The sequence below is a fragment of the Oncorhynchus keta genome, chromosome 20 (assembly GCF_023373465.1).
Source record: "Oncorhynchus keta strain PuntledgeMale-10-30-2019 chromosome 20, Oket_V2, whole genome shotgun sequence".
Lineage (NCBI taxonomy): Eukaryota > Metazoa > Chordata > Actinopteri > Salmoniformes > Salmonidae > Oncorhynchus > Oncorhynchus keta.
This window is the reverse complement of record NC_068440.1, coordinates 35,077,225-35,097,262: the sequence shown is the minus strand read 5'-3', so window position 1 is coordinate 35,097,262 and position 20,038 is coordinate 35,077,225. Positions and strand designations below refer to the sequence as shown.

General features: G+C 44.2%; 2 protein-coding genes across 6 annotated transcripts in view; both read left to right on the top strand.

The window, feature by feature from the left end:
• The window catches only part of LOC118378543 (zinc finger transcription factor Trps1-like), a 234,109-nt gene that overhangs the window by 212,518 nt on the left and 1,553 nt on the right, over positions 1 to 20,038 (top strand). For all 5 annotated transcript variants that reach the window (XM_052472736.1, XM_052472734.1, XM_052472735.1 and 2 more), the window contains one exon: positions 17,748 to 20,038. This exon is cut by the window's right edge and continues 1,553 nt beyond it. In XM_052472736.1, coding sequence (XP_052328696.1) covers positions 17,748 to 19,484 — 1,737 coding nt within the window. In that variant the 3' untranslated portion in view covers positions 19,485 to 20,038. The remainder of the gene's footprint in view (positions 1 to 17,747) is intronic.
• LOC127909974 (uncharacterized) lies at positions 8,308 to 10,577 on the top strand. Its single transcript, XM_052472739.1, has 2 exons — positions 8,308 to 10,323; positions 10,435 to 10,577. Exons 1-2 carry the CDS (start codon positions 9,500 to 9,502, stop codon positions 10,559 to 10,561), a joined length of 951 nt encoding a protein of 316 aa, XP_052328699.1. The 5' UTR covers positions 8,308 to 9,499; the 3' UTR covers positions 10,562 to 10,577.

Here is a 20,038-nt window from a genome sequence, read left to right as displayed (position 1 = left end):
GCTATGTGCACACTGCCCACAAAATGAGGTGGAAACTGAGCTGCCCTTCTTAACCAAATGTATGACCATATTAGAGACACATATTTCCCTCAGATTACACAGATCCACAAAGAATTTGAAAACAAACCCAATTTTGATAAACTCACATATCTACTGGGTGAAATACCATAGATTGAAAAACTTTACATGTCATAATTTTCTTATAACTGAGACAGAGTAGTACTTATTATATAGCAATACAGATGTAAGATCTTAATTTGATCACTATTTTCAATCTGACAATTGTATTACACTACAAACTTGTAGTGTATTTAAGTTTTAAAAATGCTTCTAAAGTTTGTAATTTCCACTTTGAGATTTCAGACTTGATTTTTCCCCCCTACAAAAATGTGCATGAATTATAATCCACATAATAAATTATACTTCAGTTCCTACTGGATTATTTTCCTGCTGTAGCAAACTGGCTCACATTAAGATCTGATATCTGTCATATACTGTATTATGTTTGTGCACCAGGAGAATTTCTTATTTTTATGATTCACTATTAAGTTGGTTTTACAGAAATCCACCATTAGACATGTTGGAAATGACTGTGGTTGACGCCACTCTAACTCAGACTGCATCCCCAATGACACCCTATTGCCTATATATATCCCTATATAGGGAATGGGGTGGGGAATATATATATTCCTATATCTCCATTGGAGATACAACTCAGTGATACTCTGCTCATCTGTGACTCTGGTCTCTGGTCTCCTCTTGACATGCATGTATTCTAGTTATGTGTTGCTGGTTGTTACTTCTCCTAGTTAAACTCAGCAAAAAAAGAAACATCCCTTTTTCAGGACCCTGTCTTTCAAAGATAATTCATAAAAATCAAAATAACTTCACAGATCTTCATTGTAAAGGGTTTAAACACTGTTTCCCTATGCTTGTTCAATGAACCATAAACAATTAATGAACATGCACCTGTGGAACGGTCGTTAAGACACCTAACAGCTTACAGACGGTAGGCAATTAAGGTCACAGTTATGAAGACTTAGGACACTAAAGGGAACTGACTCTGAAAAACACACACAAAAAATGCCCAGGGTCCCTGCTCATCTGTGTGAACGTGCCTTAGGCATGCTGCAAGGAGGCATGAGGACTGCACATGTGGCCAGGGCAATAAATTGCAATGTCCGTACTGTGTGTCGCCTAAGACAGCGCTACAGGGAAACAGGACAGACAGCTGGTCGTCCTCGCAGTGACAGACCACGTGTAACAACACCTGCACAGGATTAGTACAACCGAACATTACACCTGCGGGACAGGTACAAGTTGTACAGGATGGCAACAACATCTGCCCAAGATACACCATAAATGACTTGGAGAGGATTCTAATAAATGACTTGGAGAGGATTCTAATAAATGACTTGGAGAGGATTCTAATAAATGACTTGGAGAGGATTCTAATAAATGACTTGGAGAGGATTCTAATAAATGACATGGAGAGGATTCTAATAAATGACATGGAGAGGATTCTAATAAATGACTTGGAGAGGATTCTAATAAATGACTTGGAGAGGATTCTAATAAATGACTTGGAGAGGATTCTAATAAATGACTTGGAGAGGATTCTATTAAATGACTTGGAGAGGATTCTAATAAATGACTTGGAGAGGATTCTAATAAATGACTTGGAGAGGATTCTAATAAATGACTTGGAGAGGATTCTAATAAATGACTTGGAGAGGATTATTATAAATGACTTGGAGAGGATTCTAATAAATGACTTGGAGAGGATTATTATAAATGATTTGGAGAGGATTCTAATAAATGACATGGAGAGGATTCTAATAAATGACTTGGAGAGGATTATTATAAATGACTTGGAGAGGATTCTAATAAATGACTTGGAGAGGATTCTAATAAATGACTTGGAGATGATTCTAATAAATGACATGGAGAGGATTCTAATAAATGACATGGAGAGGATTCTAATAAATGACTTGGAGAGGATTCTAATAAATGACTTGGAGAGGATTCTAATAAATGACTTGGAGAGGATTATTATAAATGACATGGAGAGGATTCTAATAAATGACATGGAGAGGATTCTAATAAATGACTTGGAGAGGATTCTAATAAATGACTTGGAGAGGATTCTAATAAATGACTTGGAGAGGATTCTAATAAATGACTTGGAGAGGATTATTATAAATGACTTGGAGAGGATTCTAATAAATGACATGGAGAGGATTCTAATAAATGACTTGGAGAGGATTCTAATAAATGACTTGGAGAGGATTCTAATAAATGACATGGAGAGGATTCTAATAAATGACTTGGAGAGGATTCTAATAAATGACTTGGAGAGGATTCTAATAAATGACTTGGAGAGGATTCTAATAAATGACTTGGAGAGGATTCTAATAAATGACTTGGAGAGGATTCTAATAAATGACTTGGAGAGGATTCTAATAAATGACTTGGAGAGGATTCTAATAAATGACTTGGAGAGGATTCTTATAAATGACTTGGAGAGGATTCTAATAAATGACTTGGAGAGGATTCTATTAAATGACTTGGAGAGGATTCTAATAAATGACTTGGAGATGATTCTAATAAATGACTTGGAGATGATTCTAATAAATGACTTGGAGAGGATTCTAATAAATGACTTGGAGAGGATTCTAATAAATGACTTGGAGAGGATTCTTATAAATGACTTGGAGAGGATTCTAATAAATGACTTGGAGAGGATTCTAATAAATGACTTGAAGAAGATTCTTATAAATGACTTGGAGAGGATTCTATGAAATGAGAGTTTCCCATCATTTTGCGCAACACTCACTCTGAGTCCAGATTGTCTGTTGTCCTGAGTTTCTTTGTTCCTCCGCTCCTCTCAGTGGGGGCTGAGTTATGGTATCTCGTTCGTTCTATCCTCACCGGAAACGACCCCGATGTTGCAGCAGAATTCTCTTAGAAAAAAAGGGTTCCAAAATGGTTTTTCGGCTGTCCCCATAGGATAACCGTTTTTGGTCCAAGGTAGAACCCTTTTGGGTTACATGTAGAACCCTCTGTGTAAGAGTGTAGAGAGGGCATCATTTAACAGAACGTTACATTGCTTGTTTTTTAGAAGGTCTGCAATTAATCAGGGATGATGACGTTTTCATCTGCAGGCACGTTCATCTACCCGGCCAATCCCTGTCTTTCACATCTTGGCAGTGGATGTTCCAGTAGTATTTATATAGTTTTGAATAAAACATTTATATGCTGTACAGAAATCATTTCATAATAGCAGCTCATAAACTGGTGCTGTAGTGGGCCTGTAATTTATGTCTGGACTCTTAGAACATAATAGCACCTGACAGGCAGTGTGGAGCGTAGGACCTACTGTATGTGTGAGTTCCTCAATGCCAGCGCGTAGCAGCACTACTTTGTTCTGTCTGAACAGTCTGTCTCTGTCTTTACAGATGTAAAAACTCAACGAGGTAGCAGCATTACTTTGTTTAGTCTGAAGAGTCTCTGTTTACAGTTGCCAAAGTGCACTCCTCCGTCCATCACGCTGACAGAAAACAATGAATGGCATACTCCTAAAGGTCTCCTGAACTGTTCTGAAAAGTTCTGCTGCTGACAACGGAGACACACAGTACCTTATTATCTACGTAGTGCACTACTGTTGACCAAAGCCTTATGAGGCTCTCTATGTGCCCTGGTCAACAGTAGGGCACTATATAAGGAATAGGGTGCCATTTGGGACGCAGACAATGATGAAAGCACTAGCTTTGTGAGGAGTGAGGCAACATAGACGGTATTCATATCACAATGAGAAAGGTAGCTACATTAAAGGTTAATCACTTATCCACTTATGGAGCCTGGAAATACCAAAGCTTTTGTATTGTGTAGGCCTTTGTGTATGGTAGATGATGCCAGTGAGAGATCTCTAATGCATGACACACAGGCTCTGGTTCACAACAGCAGGGGACCACCGACCTAACGGTCTAGAGAGACACAACGGCAGGGGACCACCGACCTAACGGTCTAGAGAGACACAACGGCAGGGGACCACCGACCTAACGGTCTAGAGAGACACAACAGCAGGGGACCACCGACCTAACGGTCTAGAGAGACACAACAGCAGGGGACCACCGACCTAACGGTCTAGAGAGACACAACAGCAGGGGACCACCGACCTAACGGTCTAGAGAGACACAACAGCAGGGGACCACCGACCTAACGGTCTAGAGAGACACAACGGCAGTATGGAAGTAGATGCATGATCCATCACGTGAGCAGGTGAATAGGTTGAAGGCTTGTTTTAGATGGAACATCCTGTAAGAGAGATAATTATGAGCTATCGTAGGAAGTCAAATAAAAGGTCAAGATGGTGGCAGAATGAAGATGACCTTTCTTCTGTCTGCGTCTTCCACCCACCTTCCTTTGTCTATGGCATTACACTGTCAATCTGTTGTCTAACTGTTGGCTAAACATGTCATGAACTTTTACTAGACTTGGATCTCTCTGCTAGTAAACCCCAAAAATACAGAAAAGTCTGATTTTCCAGAGAAGGTCCAGATCTCAGGGAATTAGACCAAAGTTCTCAATTGGTACAAAATATATAGAGTACTCCAAACACTACAATTACTTAGGTTTAAGCTCTGGATGCCTTAATGAGGCAGTGAATGATCTGCAAGAGATAGCACACATTCTACGCCATTAAAAACTAATTGAAGTTGAAATACCTACATTGCTGCCTGAGGGACAGTGATTGATAAACCAACCAACCTGAAAATGTCCTCTATGCCATTGTTATTGTTATTGTTCATTGTTCATTGTATGGTTATTTTCACCCTTGATTATTGTTGATTATTGTTGTTGACGATATTGATTATTATTATTATCTCCAAAGCTCTTGCAATATATATATTTTTACATCGTGTCCTCATTCAATTCAATTGTGAGAGAGACACATAGAGAGACGAATTGAGACAAAGACACAGAGAGAGAGAGACACAGAGAGACAGAGAAACAGAGAGAGAGAAAGAGACAGAGAGAGAGAGAGAGAGACAGAGAGAGAGAAAGAGAGACAGAGAGAGAGAAGGAGAGACAGAGAGAGAGAGAGAAAGAGAAAGAGAGACAGAGAGAGAGAGAGAGAAAGAGAGAGAGAAAGAGAGAGAGAGACAGAGAGAGAGACAGATTTGAAATGTCTTTATTCTTTTGGAACTTCTGTGAGTGTAATGTTTACTGTACATTTTATTGTTCATTTCAATTTTGTTTATTATCTACTTCACCTGCTTTGGCAATGTTAACATATGTTTCCCATGACAATAGAGCACTTAAATTTAATTGAATTGAGAGAAAGACAGAGACAGAGAGAAGGGAGGACAAAGAGCATCCATGGCTGTGTGGGTTCAGAATGTTCCGGTCAGTAGAGGGCAGTCTTTCTTTCTTCTGGTCTGAATCATCTTCTGCTTCTCCTCTCCTCCTGCTCCAGACAGACAGCCTTGACAGCTGGCTGAGAGAGAAAGAAAGATAGAGAGAGAGAGAGACAGAGATAGTGTGAGAGAGAGAGAGGTAGAGAGAGAGACGGAGATAGTGAGAGAGAGGTAGAGAGAGAGAGGTGGAGAGAGAGACGGAGATAGTGAGAGAGAGAGAGAGAGAGAGAGAGAGAGAGAGAGAGGTGGAGAGAGAGACGGAGATAGTGAGAGAGAGAGAGAGGTAGAGAGAGAGACGGAGATAGAGAGAGAGGTAGAGAGAGAGACGGAGATAGTGAGAGAGGTAGAGAGAGAGACGGAGATAGTGAGAAAGAGAGACGGAGATAGTGAGAGAGAGACAGAGATAGTGAGAGAGAGACAGAGATAGTGAGAGAGAGAGACGGTGATGGTCCGGGCCTAAACCACCCAAAAACAACACTAGACACTATGGTTGTCCTCTTACAGAGGGCCGGTAGTCCCATCCACCAAACTACCAGGTGTGAAACAGGGAAGAGACTCAGTGGGTATGCTAATTTGGTATAGAGCAGACCTAACCCACTCTATTAAATTAGTCAAAACAGGAACATTTTACATCTGGATAGAAATTAATAAGAAAATGATTCTCAACAGAGAAAAATGTCCTCATGTATCCCCTCAATAGAATCCCCATACTTTAACGATGACAACTTCTCCATCCTAGAGGGGAGATCAACCATTTCCAGGCTCAAGGACATGTACTAATCTGTGGTGACCTAAATGCCAGAACTGGACAAGAACCTGACACCCTCAGCACACAGGGGGATAAACACCTACTTGGAGGTGACAGCATTCCCTCCCCCATATGCCCCCCTAGACACAACTACGACAACATAACCAACAAAAATGGGTCACAACTTCTGCAGCTCTGTCAGATGCTGGGTATGTACCTTGTCAATGGTAGGCTTTGAGGGGACTAGTACGGTAGATGCACCTATAGCTCATCTCTTGGTAGTAGTACTATAGACTACTTTATCACTGACCTCAACCCAGAGTCTCTTAGAGTGTTCACAGTCAGTCCACTGACAACATCACACTCTACTTCAACAGAACTATGCTCAATCATGAGTAGGGATGGGTGCCAATCATGAGTAGGGATGGGTGCCAAAACCCGGTATTAAACGGGCCCCGAGGCTAAATTATGAAAGACCGTAGTATTGATAAGATGTTATCGATTCTGCTTTCGGTACTGGAGAAATTAAGATTTCCTATTTATTATTGCTACAATAAATGCTACAATTGCTACAATTATTGCTAAACGTTATCTTGCACATTTTCTCACCAACCGTTTCTAATTTGCAATATGATTAAGACATTCGTCTATAATGCGTTGTCACTATTCCCAATCCAGAAGAGAGATCTCTCTCGCACGGAGCCTCACACGCTACAAAACACACACACACACGCGTGCGCACACACACACACACACACACACACACACACACACACACACACACACACACACACACACACACACACACACACACACACACACACACACACACACCCTGCTCTTAATTAATGACGTTGGAGGAGAGAACTAAATGTTCAAAAGTGTGGTTCACCATCACCAGAGTCGATGCTGCCAATGCTCGTTACCACAAGTGCAACAATAATTTCTCTTGTGAGGGTGGAAAACACGAGCAATCTGTCCAAACATCTATGGAAAGTGCATTATGTACTGGCTCGTAGTTCATCCCTCGTTGTCTGATCTCCTGTAAGGGTTGTCGTCAGGAGAAAGAGAGGACCAAGCTGCAGCGTGGTAAGTATTCATTGTAATTTAATAAAGAATGAATACTGAACCAAAAACATTACACGACAAACGAACAGTCCTGACCGGTGCAACAAAACACAGAACAGAAAATAAACACCCACAACCCATAGTGGGAAAACAGGCTACCTAAGTATGATTCTCAATCAGAGACAACGAACGACACCTGCCTCTGATTGAGAACCATACTAGGCCCAACACATAGAAATATAACAACCTAGAAAAACAAACATAGACTGCCCACCCCAACTCACACCCTGACCATACTAAAAAAACAAACAAACAAAGGAACTAAGGTCAGAACGTGACATCTCCGTTAGGTATGTATGCTATCAGCCTAGAGCCCACACACAGAGTTAACTAGATTATGTGAACATGGGTTCCTGATCAAAAGGAACCATTAGCCAGCTGATTGTTTAGCTATGGGTACATTCAGAAATTCAATCACCCATTTAAAGATTTTTCAACTTTTTTGTTAAAGTTGCATTTACAATGAACCAATCCACTAATACCGCTGGTCCAAGCCAAAGACCAGCCCACAGCCCTTTCACGCTGGCAGCTAGTGGGAGGATGACTGAGGAGAGGGGGAATGAGTGCCACCTAGTCGTCACCAAGTTCATAGTGAAAGGCCTACACCCCTTTGCAACAGTGGAGTCCGAGGGCTTTGGGTAACAGTCTGTCAATGTGTATTGAGTTGTATTCATGTTTTAAGATATAGTGGTATAAAAGGGTTGTATGTTAGTCTCATCACTCCACAATGCAACACACAACAACAAAAACATTCAATAATGATAATTCAACACATGAAAACTATATATTTTTTTACTGTAGGGAGATGAGCAAGGCACCCAACCCCAAATATACCCCTCCCTCCAGGAGTTACTTCCTACCTGGTATGGTGCAGAAAAGGTCAATGTGATCACTGAGCTGAAGGAGGTGCCAAAGCTGGCCATCTCATCAGACGGGTGGACCAGCCTCTGTTAAGACCACTATCTCACTGTTACAGTGCACTACACAAGCCAGGGCAGTGTACAACAGAAGGTCCTCCACACCAGGGTAGTGTAAAACAGAAGGTCCTCCACACCAGGACAGTGTACAACAGAAGGTCCTCCACACCAGGACAGTCTAAAACAGAAGGTCCTCCACACCAGGTCAGTGTACAACAGAAGGTCATCCACACCAGGACAGTGTACAACAGAAGGTCCTCCACACCAGGACAGTGTACAACAGAAGGTCCTCCACACCAGGACAGTGTACAACAGAAGGTCCTCCACACCAGGTCAGTGTACAACAGAAGGTCCTCCACACCAGGACAGTGTACAACAGAAGGTCCTCCACACCAGGACAGTGTACAACAGAAGGTCCTCCACACCAGGTCAGTGTACAACAGAAGGTCCTCCACACCAGGACAGTGTACAACAGAAGGTCATCCACACCAGGACAGTGTACAACAGAAGGTCCTCCACACCAGGACAGTGTACAACAGAAGGTCCTCCACACCAGGACAGTGTACAACAGAAGGTCATCCACACCATGACAGTGTTAAACAGAAGGTCCTCCACACCAGGACAGTGTACAACAGAAGGTCATCCACACCAGGACAGTGTTAAACAGAAGGTCATCCACACCAGGGCAGTGTAAAACAGAAGGTCATCCACACCAGGGCAGTGTAAAACAGAAGGTCCTCCACACCAGGACAGTGTACAACAGAAGGTCCTCCACACCAGGACAGTGTACAACGGAAGGTCATCCACACCAGGGTAGTGTACAACAGAAGGTCCTCCACACCAGGACAGTGTACAACAGAAGGTCCTCCACACCAGGGCAGTGTACAACAGAAGGTCCTCCACACCAGGACAGTGTACAACAGAAGGTCCTCCACACCAGGGCAGTGTACAACAGAAGGTCCTCCACACCAGGACAGTGTACAACAGAAGGTCCTCCACACCAGGGCAGTGTACAACAGAAGGTCCTCCACACCAGGGCAGTGTACAACAGAAGGTCCTCCACACCAGGGCAGTGTACAGTGTACGCAAACTGGTAGTGGCAGAGGAGCTCCCAGACATTCTTGATGAGTTTGAGAGAGAGCCGAGCAGATTGTAGCTGTGACTGTTGATAATGCTGTTAATATGGATGTTGCCATCAAGAGGCTACACATCCTAAAAATCGGATGCTTTGCACACACACTGAATCTGGCAGCTCGGAAAATCTACTAAATGACTTCCATTGATAAATGGGCAGCCTGAATCAGAGCAGTGGTCGTGTGGTTCAAGAGATCCTCGATGTCGAGCCCCAATCAGAGCAGTGGTCGTGTGGTTCAAGAGATCCTCGATGTCCAGCCCCAATCAGAGCAGTGGTCGTGTGGTTCAAGAGATCCTCGATGTCCAGCCCCAATCAGAGCAGTGGTCGTGTGGTTCAGGAGATCCTCGATGTCCAGCCCCAATCAGAGCAGTGGTCGTATGGTTCAGGAGATCCTCGATGTCCAGCCCCAATCAGAGCAGTGGTCGTATGGTTCAGGAGATCCTCGATGTCCAGCCCCAATCAGAGCAGTGGTCGTATGGTTCAGGAGATCCTCGATGTCCAGCCCCAATCAGAGCAGTGGTCGTGTGGTTCAGGAGATCCTCGATGTCCAGCCCCAATCAGAGCAGTGGTCGTATGGTTCAGGAGATCCTCGATATCCAGCCCCAATCAGAGCAGTGGTCGTGTGGTTCAGGAGATCCTCAATGTCCAGCCCCAATCAGAGCAGTGGTCGTGTGGTTCAGGAGATCCTCGATGTCCAGCCCCAATCAGAGCAGTGGTCGTATGGTTCAAGAGATCCTCGATGTCCAGCCCCAATCAGAGCAGTGGTCGTGTGGTTCAAGAGATCCTCGATGTCCAGCCCCAATCAGAGCAGTGGTCGTATGGTTCAGGAGATCCTCGATGTCCAGCCCCAATCAGAGCAGTGGTCGTGTGGTTCAGGAGATCCTCGATGTCCAGCCCCAATCAGAGCAGTGGTCGTATGGTTCAGGAGATCCTCGATGTCCAAAACAGTCTTGAAGGAGAAGCAGCAGCTCCTTGGTAAGAAGCCAGTTCAATCTATTAAAGTATTATTTTGAAATTCCGACATTTAACAATTTAATTCAAAATTCAAGTGTGCGGTAATTCAATCTTTTTTTGTTTTTGTTTCAGGCCTTCTGCAATACTCACTCCTACTTGCTGTGAAGACCAGATGGAACTTTATCTAATGAGAGATTCCTGGTGCAGTATCCAGCGACCCAAGCAGCAGCCTTGGACCCACGACTGCAAAAAGCAATGACCAAGGCCAACCTGGACCGTCTGAAGGAGGAGGACTTCCATAAGGCTGAGGAGTTTGTCCAGCTCATGAGAATCCTCTATACATCCACACTGTGTGGGTCATGTGAATAGAATGCCACCTGTGGACAGATCATATCCATTGTCCAAAAACTGGAAGAGCACTAAACTGTGGAGCATGAAGATACAACGTTTGTGGCAACCATCAAAGAGAAGGTGTGAGAGAACCTCTGAGGCCACAGCAATGGACCCCAGATTTAAAGGGAGGCCGGTGAGTGACACCTCCTGGGACAGGCTGAGGAAGGCAACTGTTGAGGCCAATGTGACCGGAGCAACATCAGGGCTGTCAGAGGAGCCGGAGCAGACAGACACAGAGCACCAGCAACAGGAGGAGTCGGAAGGAGAAGGAGAGGGAATGGAGGAGACAGTCCCTCCATTGTACAAAACAAGGAGTGCCTTGGAGGAGCTGTTCTCAGAGGAGGATAGGGAGTTGAGGTTGACGATCCAATGGGACACCTCGTCCCTCACCCTCAGTGAGCGTGTTCACCTAGAGGTGGAGTTCTACGAAGGCCTCCCATCTCCATGGCTGAAGATCCTGTGATGTGGTGGTGGGAGAAGAGAGCTACTCTGCCCCTCCTCACAAACATTACAACAAGCTACCTCTGTGCTCAAGCCTCCTCCACCCCTAACGAGAGGGTATTTCTGACTGCAGGGAACACAATAAGCCAGGAGAGGTCCCGACTTCTGCCAGATACGGAAAATATGTTGATCTTTCTCCAGAAGAACTGCTAAGAACTGTTAGTCCTCCTGCAGCCTACCTACAGGCCCCACCCGTGTTGCTCTATACCACTGTTAGTCCTCCTGCAGCCTACCTACAGGCCCCACCCGTGTTGCTCTATACCACTGTTAGTCCTCCTGCAGCCTACCTACAGGCCCCACCCGTGATGCTCTATACCACTGTTAGTCCTCCTGCAGCCTACCTACAGGCCCCACCCGTGATGCTCTATACCACTGTTAGTCCTCCTGCAGCCTACCTACAGGCCCCACCCGTGATGCTCTATACCACTGTTAGTCCTCCTGCAGCCTACCTACAGGCCCCACCCGTGATGCTCTATACCACTGTTAGTCCTCCTGCAGCCTACCTACAGGCCCCACCCGTGATGCTCTATACCACTGTTAGTCCTCCTGCAGCCTACCTACAGGCCCCACCCGTGATGCTCTATACCACTGTTAGTCCTCCTGCAGCCTACCTACATGCCCCACCTGTGTTGTTCTCTACCACTGTCTTTTCTTTTGCAGGAAAGTATTGTTTATTTCATTTGTTTTACATTTCCATCATCACAACATTAGAGTCTATAATAGTGATTTGATCAAAATATTTCTGTTTCTTTTGCTGTAAATATTTTTTTTTTTTTTTACATTTCAGAAAATAAAGCAACGTCAATTCTGTTCTTAATTTGTTTCGTTTCTTTCTCGTAAAAAAATAAACTAAAATAACCGAGAAGAATACCGTTAAAGTGTCACGTTCTGACCATCGTTCTTGTGTGTTTTCCTTGTTTTAGTGTTGGTCAGGTTTAGTGTTAGTCATTGTCTCTGATTGGGAACCATATTTAGGTAGCCTGTTTTGTGTTGGGTTTTGTGGGTGGTTGTCTCCTGTGTCAGTGTTTGTACCACACGGGACTGTTTCAGGTTTTCATGTTTCTTGCTTTGTAGTCTATTTCATGTATAGTTTCGTTATTAAAAAGAACCATGAATTATAACTACGCTGCGTCTTGGTCCGATCCCTGCTACACCTCTTCTTCAGAGGAAGAGGAAGAAGAGAACCGTTACATAAAGTACCGGATCGATAAGCAGTATTAGTCAAATCTTAACGATACCCATCCCTAATCATGAGTCATCAAAGCCAAAGGAACTGCATAATATTTATACATTCTAAAGAAGGAAGGAAAGTAGTGTGGAAATCTACCAAAAATCTATTAGGCAACAACAAATTCAAATCCCTTCTAGACAATTTCCTGGAAAAAATGTTTCACTGTAATCGATCATGGTCCTTCTGTAGCTCAGTTGGTAGAGCATGGCGCTTGTAACGCCAGGGTAGTGGGTTCGATTCCCGGGACCACCCATACGTAGAATGTATGCACACATGACTGTAAGTCGCTTTGGATAAAAACGTCTGCTAAATGGCATATTAAGGTGTAAACTTAGCAGTGGAAAACCTGAACAGCATATTTAACCTCTCAGCTTCCCTATCAAATAAAATAAAAATGTCAAGCTGACAACCTAAGAAAATGAACAACAATGACAAATGGTTTGATGAAGAAGGCAAAAACCTCAAAAAGAAATGGAGAAACCTGTCTAACCAAAAGCATAGAGACCCAGGAGAACTGAGCCTACGCCTTCACTATGGGGAATCACTTAAACAATACAGAAATACACTATGGGGAAAAAGGAACAGCACGTCAGAAATCAGCTCGTAACTGAAGAATCCATTGAATCTAACCAATTCTTGGAAAACTCTAAACAAACAACAACATGAAGAGTTATCTATCCAAAACAGAGATGTAAGGATAAACCACTTTTCCAATATTTTTGTATCTATAACAAAGAACAAACAGCACAAACATATACATGGTCAAATACAGATCTTAGAATCAACTATTAAAGACCAGAACCCACTGGATTCTCCAATTACATTGAATGAACTACAGGACAAAATACAAATTCTCCAACCCAAATAGGCCTGTGGTGTTGATGGTATCCTAAATTAACTGATAAAATATTCAGACCACAAATTCCAATTGGCTATACTTAAACTATTTAACATCATCCTCAGCTCTGGCATCTTCCCCAATATTTGGAATCAAGGACTGATCACTACAATCCACAAAAGTGGAGACAAATTTGACCCCAATAACTACCGTGGGATATGCATCAACAGCAACCTTGGGAAAATCCTCTGCATTTTCATTAACAGCAGACTCATACATTTCATCAGTGAAAACAATGTACTGAGCAAATGTCAAATTGGCTTTGTACCAAATTACCGTACGACAGACCACGTATTCACCCTGCACACCCTAATTGACAAACAAACAAACCCAAACAAAGGCAAAGTCTTCTCATGCTTTGTTGATTTCAAAAAACCTTTTGATTCAATTTGGCATGACGGTCTGCTATACAAACTGATGGAAATTGGTGTTTGTGAAAAAATGTTCAACATTATAAAATCCCATGTACACAAACAGCAACCATGTGGTTAAAATTGGCAAAAAACACACATTACTTTCCACCTGGCCGGGGGTGAGACAGGGATGCAGCTTAAGCCCCACCCTCTTCAACATATATATCAACGAATTGGTGAGGGCACCAGAACAGTCTGCAGCACCCGGCCTCACCCTGCTAGAATCCGAAGTCAAATTGCTGATGATCTGGTTCTTCTGTCCACAATCAAGGAGGGCCTACAGCAGCACCTAGATCTTCTGCACAGATTCTGTCAGACCTGGGCCCTGACAGACCTGGGCCCTGACAGTAAATCTCAGTAAGACTAAATTAATGGTGTTCCAACAAGGGTCCAGTTGCCAGGACCACAAATACAATTTCCATCTAGACACCATTGTCGTAGAGCACACAAAAAAACGATACATACCTTGGACTAAACATCAGCACCACAGGTAACTTCCACAAAGCTGTGAACGATCTGAGAGACAAGGCAAGAAATGCCTTCTATGCCATCAAAAGGAACATTAAAAAACATACCAATTAGTATCTGGCTAAAAATACTTGAATCAGTTTTAGAACCCATTGCCTATTATAGAATTCACAAAATGGGACAAACACCAAATTGAGACTCTGCATGCATAATTCTGCTAAAATATCCTCAGTGTACAATGTAACACACTAAATAATGCATACAGGGCAGAATTAGGCCGATACCCGCTAATTATCCAAATCCAGAAAAGAGTGGTTAAATTCTACAACCACCTAAAAGGAAATGATTCCCAAACCTTCCCTAACAAAGCCATCACCTACAGAGAGATGAACCTGGAGATGAAGAGTCCCAACTAAATCATGAGAAAACAATAAGATAATTACTTGACACATTGAAAAGAATTTACAGAAAAACTGAGCAAAGTAGAATGCTTTTTGCACCTAAACAGAGAGTATACAGTGGCAGAATACCTGACCACTGTGACTGATCCAACATTAAGGACAATTTTTACTTTGTACAGACTCAGTGAGCAGAGCCTTGCTATTGAGAAAGGCCGCCGTAGGCAGACTTGGCTCTCAAGAGAAGACAGGCTATGTGCACACTGCCCACAAAATGAGATGGTAACTGAGCCGCATTTCCTAACCTCCTACCAAATATATGACCAAATTAGAGACACATATTTCCCTCAGATTACACAGACCCACAAAGAATTGAAAAACAAATCCACTTGTGATAAACTCCCATATCTACTGGGTGATCAGTGCTCAATCACAGCAGCAACATTTGTGACCTGTTGCCACAAGAACAAACACCATTGTAAATACAACCTTTTCATAAAGAAACTGATCAAAAAACACAGGTGCTAAAACAAGGTGACTTGAGATGAGAACCAAGAGAGGGAGTGTGGTGATGTAATGTTCATTGTGGAATCTGAAAAGACACATATCCCCAATGCATGATGGTGTACTTACTACGTGCACATGATAAAAGAAAGGAACGAGGTGGGTAGCTAATTAAGTGTGTCATTGTACCAAAGTATTTATAAACAAAAATCAGATCTCTTAAATGTTTCCTTCATTTTTGTTCTATTATCTATACAATAGGCCATGATTGATTTTGGCCCAATAGGCCTGGCATTTTCCAACATTCAAGGAACTTTCCGATTTGATTGGGTTATTTTGCCTTAAAAACTTTAGGCCTATCTATTGAAAAATGTAAAAACAACTATGCATCTCTGCGCCGCCTGGCAAGAGTGGCCTAAAGGGTGTTTAGCATCCCCAGTGGCTCGGCAAGTGTGGAGAGGATATTCCCTGCTGCTGGCCGGCTCTCCAGACACCATCACATGAGCCTGAAGCCACAGACTGGACAAACTCATGTTTCTAAAAATGTATTTAAAGATAGACTGAGCCTAATAAGACGTTTTTTATTTAATTTATAATTCATTCTAAGTAGGCTAAGTCACAGCCTGTATGCACAATTTATAGACTATAATGATTTAATACAAAGAAATGTTTTTTAAATGCTGAGGACCTAATGTCCCTGACTGCCTACCAGCCTAGTGTGTCACACTCACAGTGTATTTCTTTGTAGGCTATAGCCTTGAAATAATTGAAATCATAGTTCCTTCTTAGACTCTATCTGTCTCCTGACCTATTTAGAGTGTTTATATGCTGTTTCATATGACATGTAGCCTATTTAAAATGGTGAGCTTCTTACATTCACCGTTTTCATGTTTATTCAAATACTTTTCTTTCAAATCATATAGTTTGGGTTCAATATGGAATGGTAGGTCCAGGTAGCCACAACAATAGATGGGTTGTTGGTTAAATTGTGATTTTAATGAATGGAGCCAATTTGGAGCTACAGTTTTTTCTCCCTGTGAGTGAGTAGTGGTTTTTAGCAGAGCAGTTGAAAAGGACATGGAGCAATGAGTGGGATTTCCAACCTCTCAACTCCGCTCACATACTTTGCTCCGTGTTTCTGAATAAATAACCATACTGTATGTATGTAGGGAGGGATAATACTAGGCTTCCCTTTTTCCTAACTGTGCCATGGATTATTTCATTGATTTTTTACCCCCCCATTTTGGGGGTTGAAATAATTGGTTTCCTTTCCCCAGGAACATGACAACAGATTGTCCATCACAAAGACAAGCTGAGAGGCAGCGGTATGGTGTGGGATTGATTCCTCAGGGACATTTCACACCTAGAATTCAGTCTGCAATGCGGCCAATCTGATCCCTTTAATTCATATTCTCTTCTGGTCATTTCTTCATATGCAGTATGTGTAGGGAGCAGAGTAATGGAAATGTCCTCACCTCCATTTTAAATGTTCTCTCTCTCTCTCTCTCTCTCTCTCTCTCTCTCTCTCTCTCTCTCTCTCTCTCTCTCTCTCTCTCTCTCTCTCGTGCCCATTAGTTTGGGCTTCCATGGAAAGTGGGGAAACGTCGGTATGAAAACATGTCTTTCGGCATTGCCATGTGATACGTCACCCTACCTGTGGCAAGAAGGAGAGAAAAATAAATAGAACAGGAAAAGGAATTGGACGGAAAGGCCTAGGTGATAAATGAGGGCAAGAATGTTCATTTTTGTCTCCCATTTCAAATATGCCCTAAAGGTAGACAGACTTCCTCCTCCAGACGAGACTGGATGTTTCTGTATTTTTCAAGTCAATGCTTGAGGCATGTCATATCACACACAAACACAGAAATTACGAAGAAATTATGACCCTAAGCTGGCCACACAAAAAATATATTGTTTAATGATTTCTGTATTTCCCTGGTGGCTAAACAGATGAAGTGGCTAGTTAATGAGTGGATTCTGCAGGCTACATCTACTATTCTGTGGATCTTGTAGTAAAATAAAATATGTTCCCATTTAAACAGTTGTATGCCATCTGCACTACAGCAACACTCCTGCAGTATTTACAGTAGGCCTTAGCCCCTTATTTGGCTGTAATAAACAATGTGCGCTGCCCTAGGGCAAGGCTTGTCTGTGTGTCAGCGCTAGACGGAGGCCAGGTGCTTGTGTCTCCTGTCTGTCCAGCTGTGACAGGGTGGTGGCCGGGGAGCAGAGGGTGTAGGGGGGGTTACGGGGGGCAGTGGAGGACAGAAGAGCTGTAACTATCAGGATTAAGCTACACTGACTACAGCCTGACTGGCGGAGTCCCCTTTTGATATTGCAGTCATTCTGGGATAATTTTAGGGCTTGATTCCATCCATATCGCTTAAGATCTGCGGTATAGCATGATTGAAATTTAAAGGGAATGTTTCCGAATGGACCGACATATGCAGTGTTTACAGTGAATGTGGTGGACGCGGGAACATTGCCTTTAAAGTTTCCATCACACTATAGCGACGATATGGATTGAATCAAGCCCTTAGTGTTGTGACATGCTCTGGTAATATTCTTATTATATTATGTGAATGTTTTTATGCATAGCTTGATACATAAATAAAATATCTATTTTTGTCTCTCACCAGACTCCCCGGCCACTGAACATCATCAAGCAGAACAACGGCGAGCAGATCATCCGCCGGCGCACGCGGAAGCGCCTCAACCCCGACCCTCTGCCCTCCGAACCTGTGGGCTCCAAGCAGCGGAGGGTCAGCAGCGAGGAACGCTTCAACCCCGACCCTCTGCCCTCCGAACCTGTGGGCTCCAAGCCGCGGAGGGTCAGCAGCGAGGAACGCCTCAATGGCAGTCCCCTGGAGCGCCGGCCAGGAGAGGATGGGCCAGGCTCAGAAGGAGTGCCCGTCTCTCGTAAAGGGGAGCCTCAGAATTCCCTGGGCCAGTACGAGGCCTGCGGGTCCTCTGGGTTCAAGGGTCACCCCAGCCCCCGCTCCACCCACTCCTTCCTAGTTAGCCAAACCCTGGAGATCCACAAGCGAATGCCTCCTTTGCACATACACAACAAGAACCCTGCAGAGGGAGAGGCGGAGGGGAACGGGGTGGGCTCGGCTGGGGTCCATCACACGGGCTTGGAGGGGAAGGGTAGCTTGTCCTCCGAGAGGGGTAGCCCCATCGAGAAGTACATGCGTCCCTCCAAACAGGCCAGCTACTCGCCACCGGGCAGCCCCATCGAGAAGTACCAGTACCCATTCTTCAGCCTGCCCTTCATCCACAATGACCCGCAGAGCGAGTCCGACTGGATGCGCTTCTGGACTAAGTACAAGATGTCTGTTCCGGGCAACCCACAGTACCTAGGCCACATGTCTGGTCTGCCCAACCCTTGCCAAAGCTTTGTGCCTTACCACACCTTTAGCCTGCCCTCACACTTCCCTCTCCCACCCTCCACCAGCCCCGAAAGCGACATCCCTCTCGACCTGGCCATCAAACATTCCAAACGGTCCGCCAACGGCTCCACCGCCTTGCCCACGGTCACGGCGAGGAAGGAGGATGAGAAGCATAGAGAGCAGCAGGAGAGAAGAGAGGAGAAAGTAGACGAGGGGGCATCCCCCCAGCCTTCTCCTCCCCCAGACGTTGCAGCCAAGCCGGAGAGGGTGGACCAGGGCACTCAGGATGAGCTGACCAGTAAGGAGAGGGTGGACCAGGGCACTCAGGATGAGCTGACCAGTAAGGAGAGGGTGAACCAGGGCACTCAGGATGAGCTGACCAGTAAGGAGAGGGTGGACCAGGGCACTCAGGATGAGCTGACCAGTAAGGAGAGGGTGGACCAGGGCACTCAGGATGAGCTGACCAGTAAGGAGAGGGTGGACCAGGGCACTCAGGATGAGCTGACCAGTAAGGAGAGGGTGGACCAGGGCACTCAGGATGAGCTGACCAGTAAGGAAAGGGTGGACAAGGGCACTCAGGATGAGCTGACCAGTAAGGAGAGGGTGGACCAGGGCACTCAGAATGAGCTGACCAGTAAGGAGAGGGTGGACCAGGGCACTCAGGACGAGCTGACCAGTAAGGAGAGGGTGGACCAGGGCACTCAGGATGAGCTGACCAGTAAGTGTGTCCACTGTGGCATCCTCTTCCTGGATGAGGTTATGCACGCCCTGCACATGAGCTGCCATGCTGACGGAGGGCCCTTCCAGTGCAGCATCTGCCTGCATGCCTGCGCAGACAAGTACGACTTCACCACACACATACAGAGAGGGCTTCACCTGCCCACCGTCGAGGCTGAGGCCGATGCTGAGGCCGATGCTGAGGCCGATGCTGGGGCCGATGCTGAGGCCGATGCTGCGGCTGATGCTCCAAAGGATTGTGTGTGATTTTGGTGCATTACAGACTTGGACCTTTAACACAGGCATAGCAGTATGAAAAAGAACAAAATAAACGGACTAAAGCGTACTGTAATGATTGAATGAGAAGAAGACTTTTTGCTCAACGTGCCATGATAGCTCCTGTAGGGAACTCATATCATCTAAACATTTATATTGGACATAATACAGAACAAGCGATTGGCTGTTTCCTTTTTCTTCTTTTGTAAAGGAAAACGCTTTTGAAGAAAGTGGTACTACAAATAGACGCTTATTTTTAGTTTTTTTTTGTTGCTATTGTTTATTTTTTTATTCGGAAGTGTTACTTTGACAAGGCAGTTCAGCGAACAACAAGGTACATCTGCACGGGCTGAATGTTCTCTTACCTGGTTGGTTCAATGTTCCAAATGGAATGAGGAAGTGTGAATTGATATGTAAAATGGGGAGATGGGGAAACATCAGTCGTCTGTCATAATCTCCTTCACAGTGGATGGGCAGAGCGATGACTAGTGATTGGACCGTCCTCAAATAAACGTCCTCAGGGAACTTGGCTGAGTCAAACAACA

Excerpts from the sequence above, each read along its gene's own strand:
- LOC127909974 (XM_052472739.1), top strand. The coding sequence starts at position 9,500 with ATGGGCAGCCTGAATCAGAGCAGTGGTCGTGTGGTTCAAGAGATCCTC. Across the intron at positions 10,324-10,434 it reads GGAGAAGCAGCAGCTCCTTG|GCCTTCTGCAATACTCACTC; the intron begins GTAAGAAGCCAG and ends TTTTTGTTTCAG.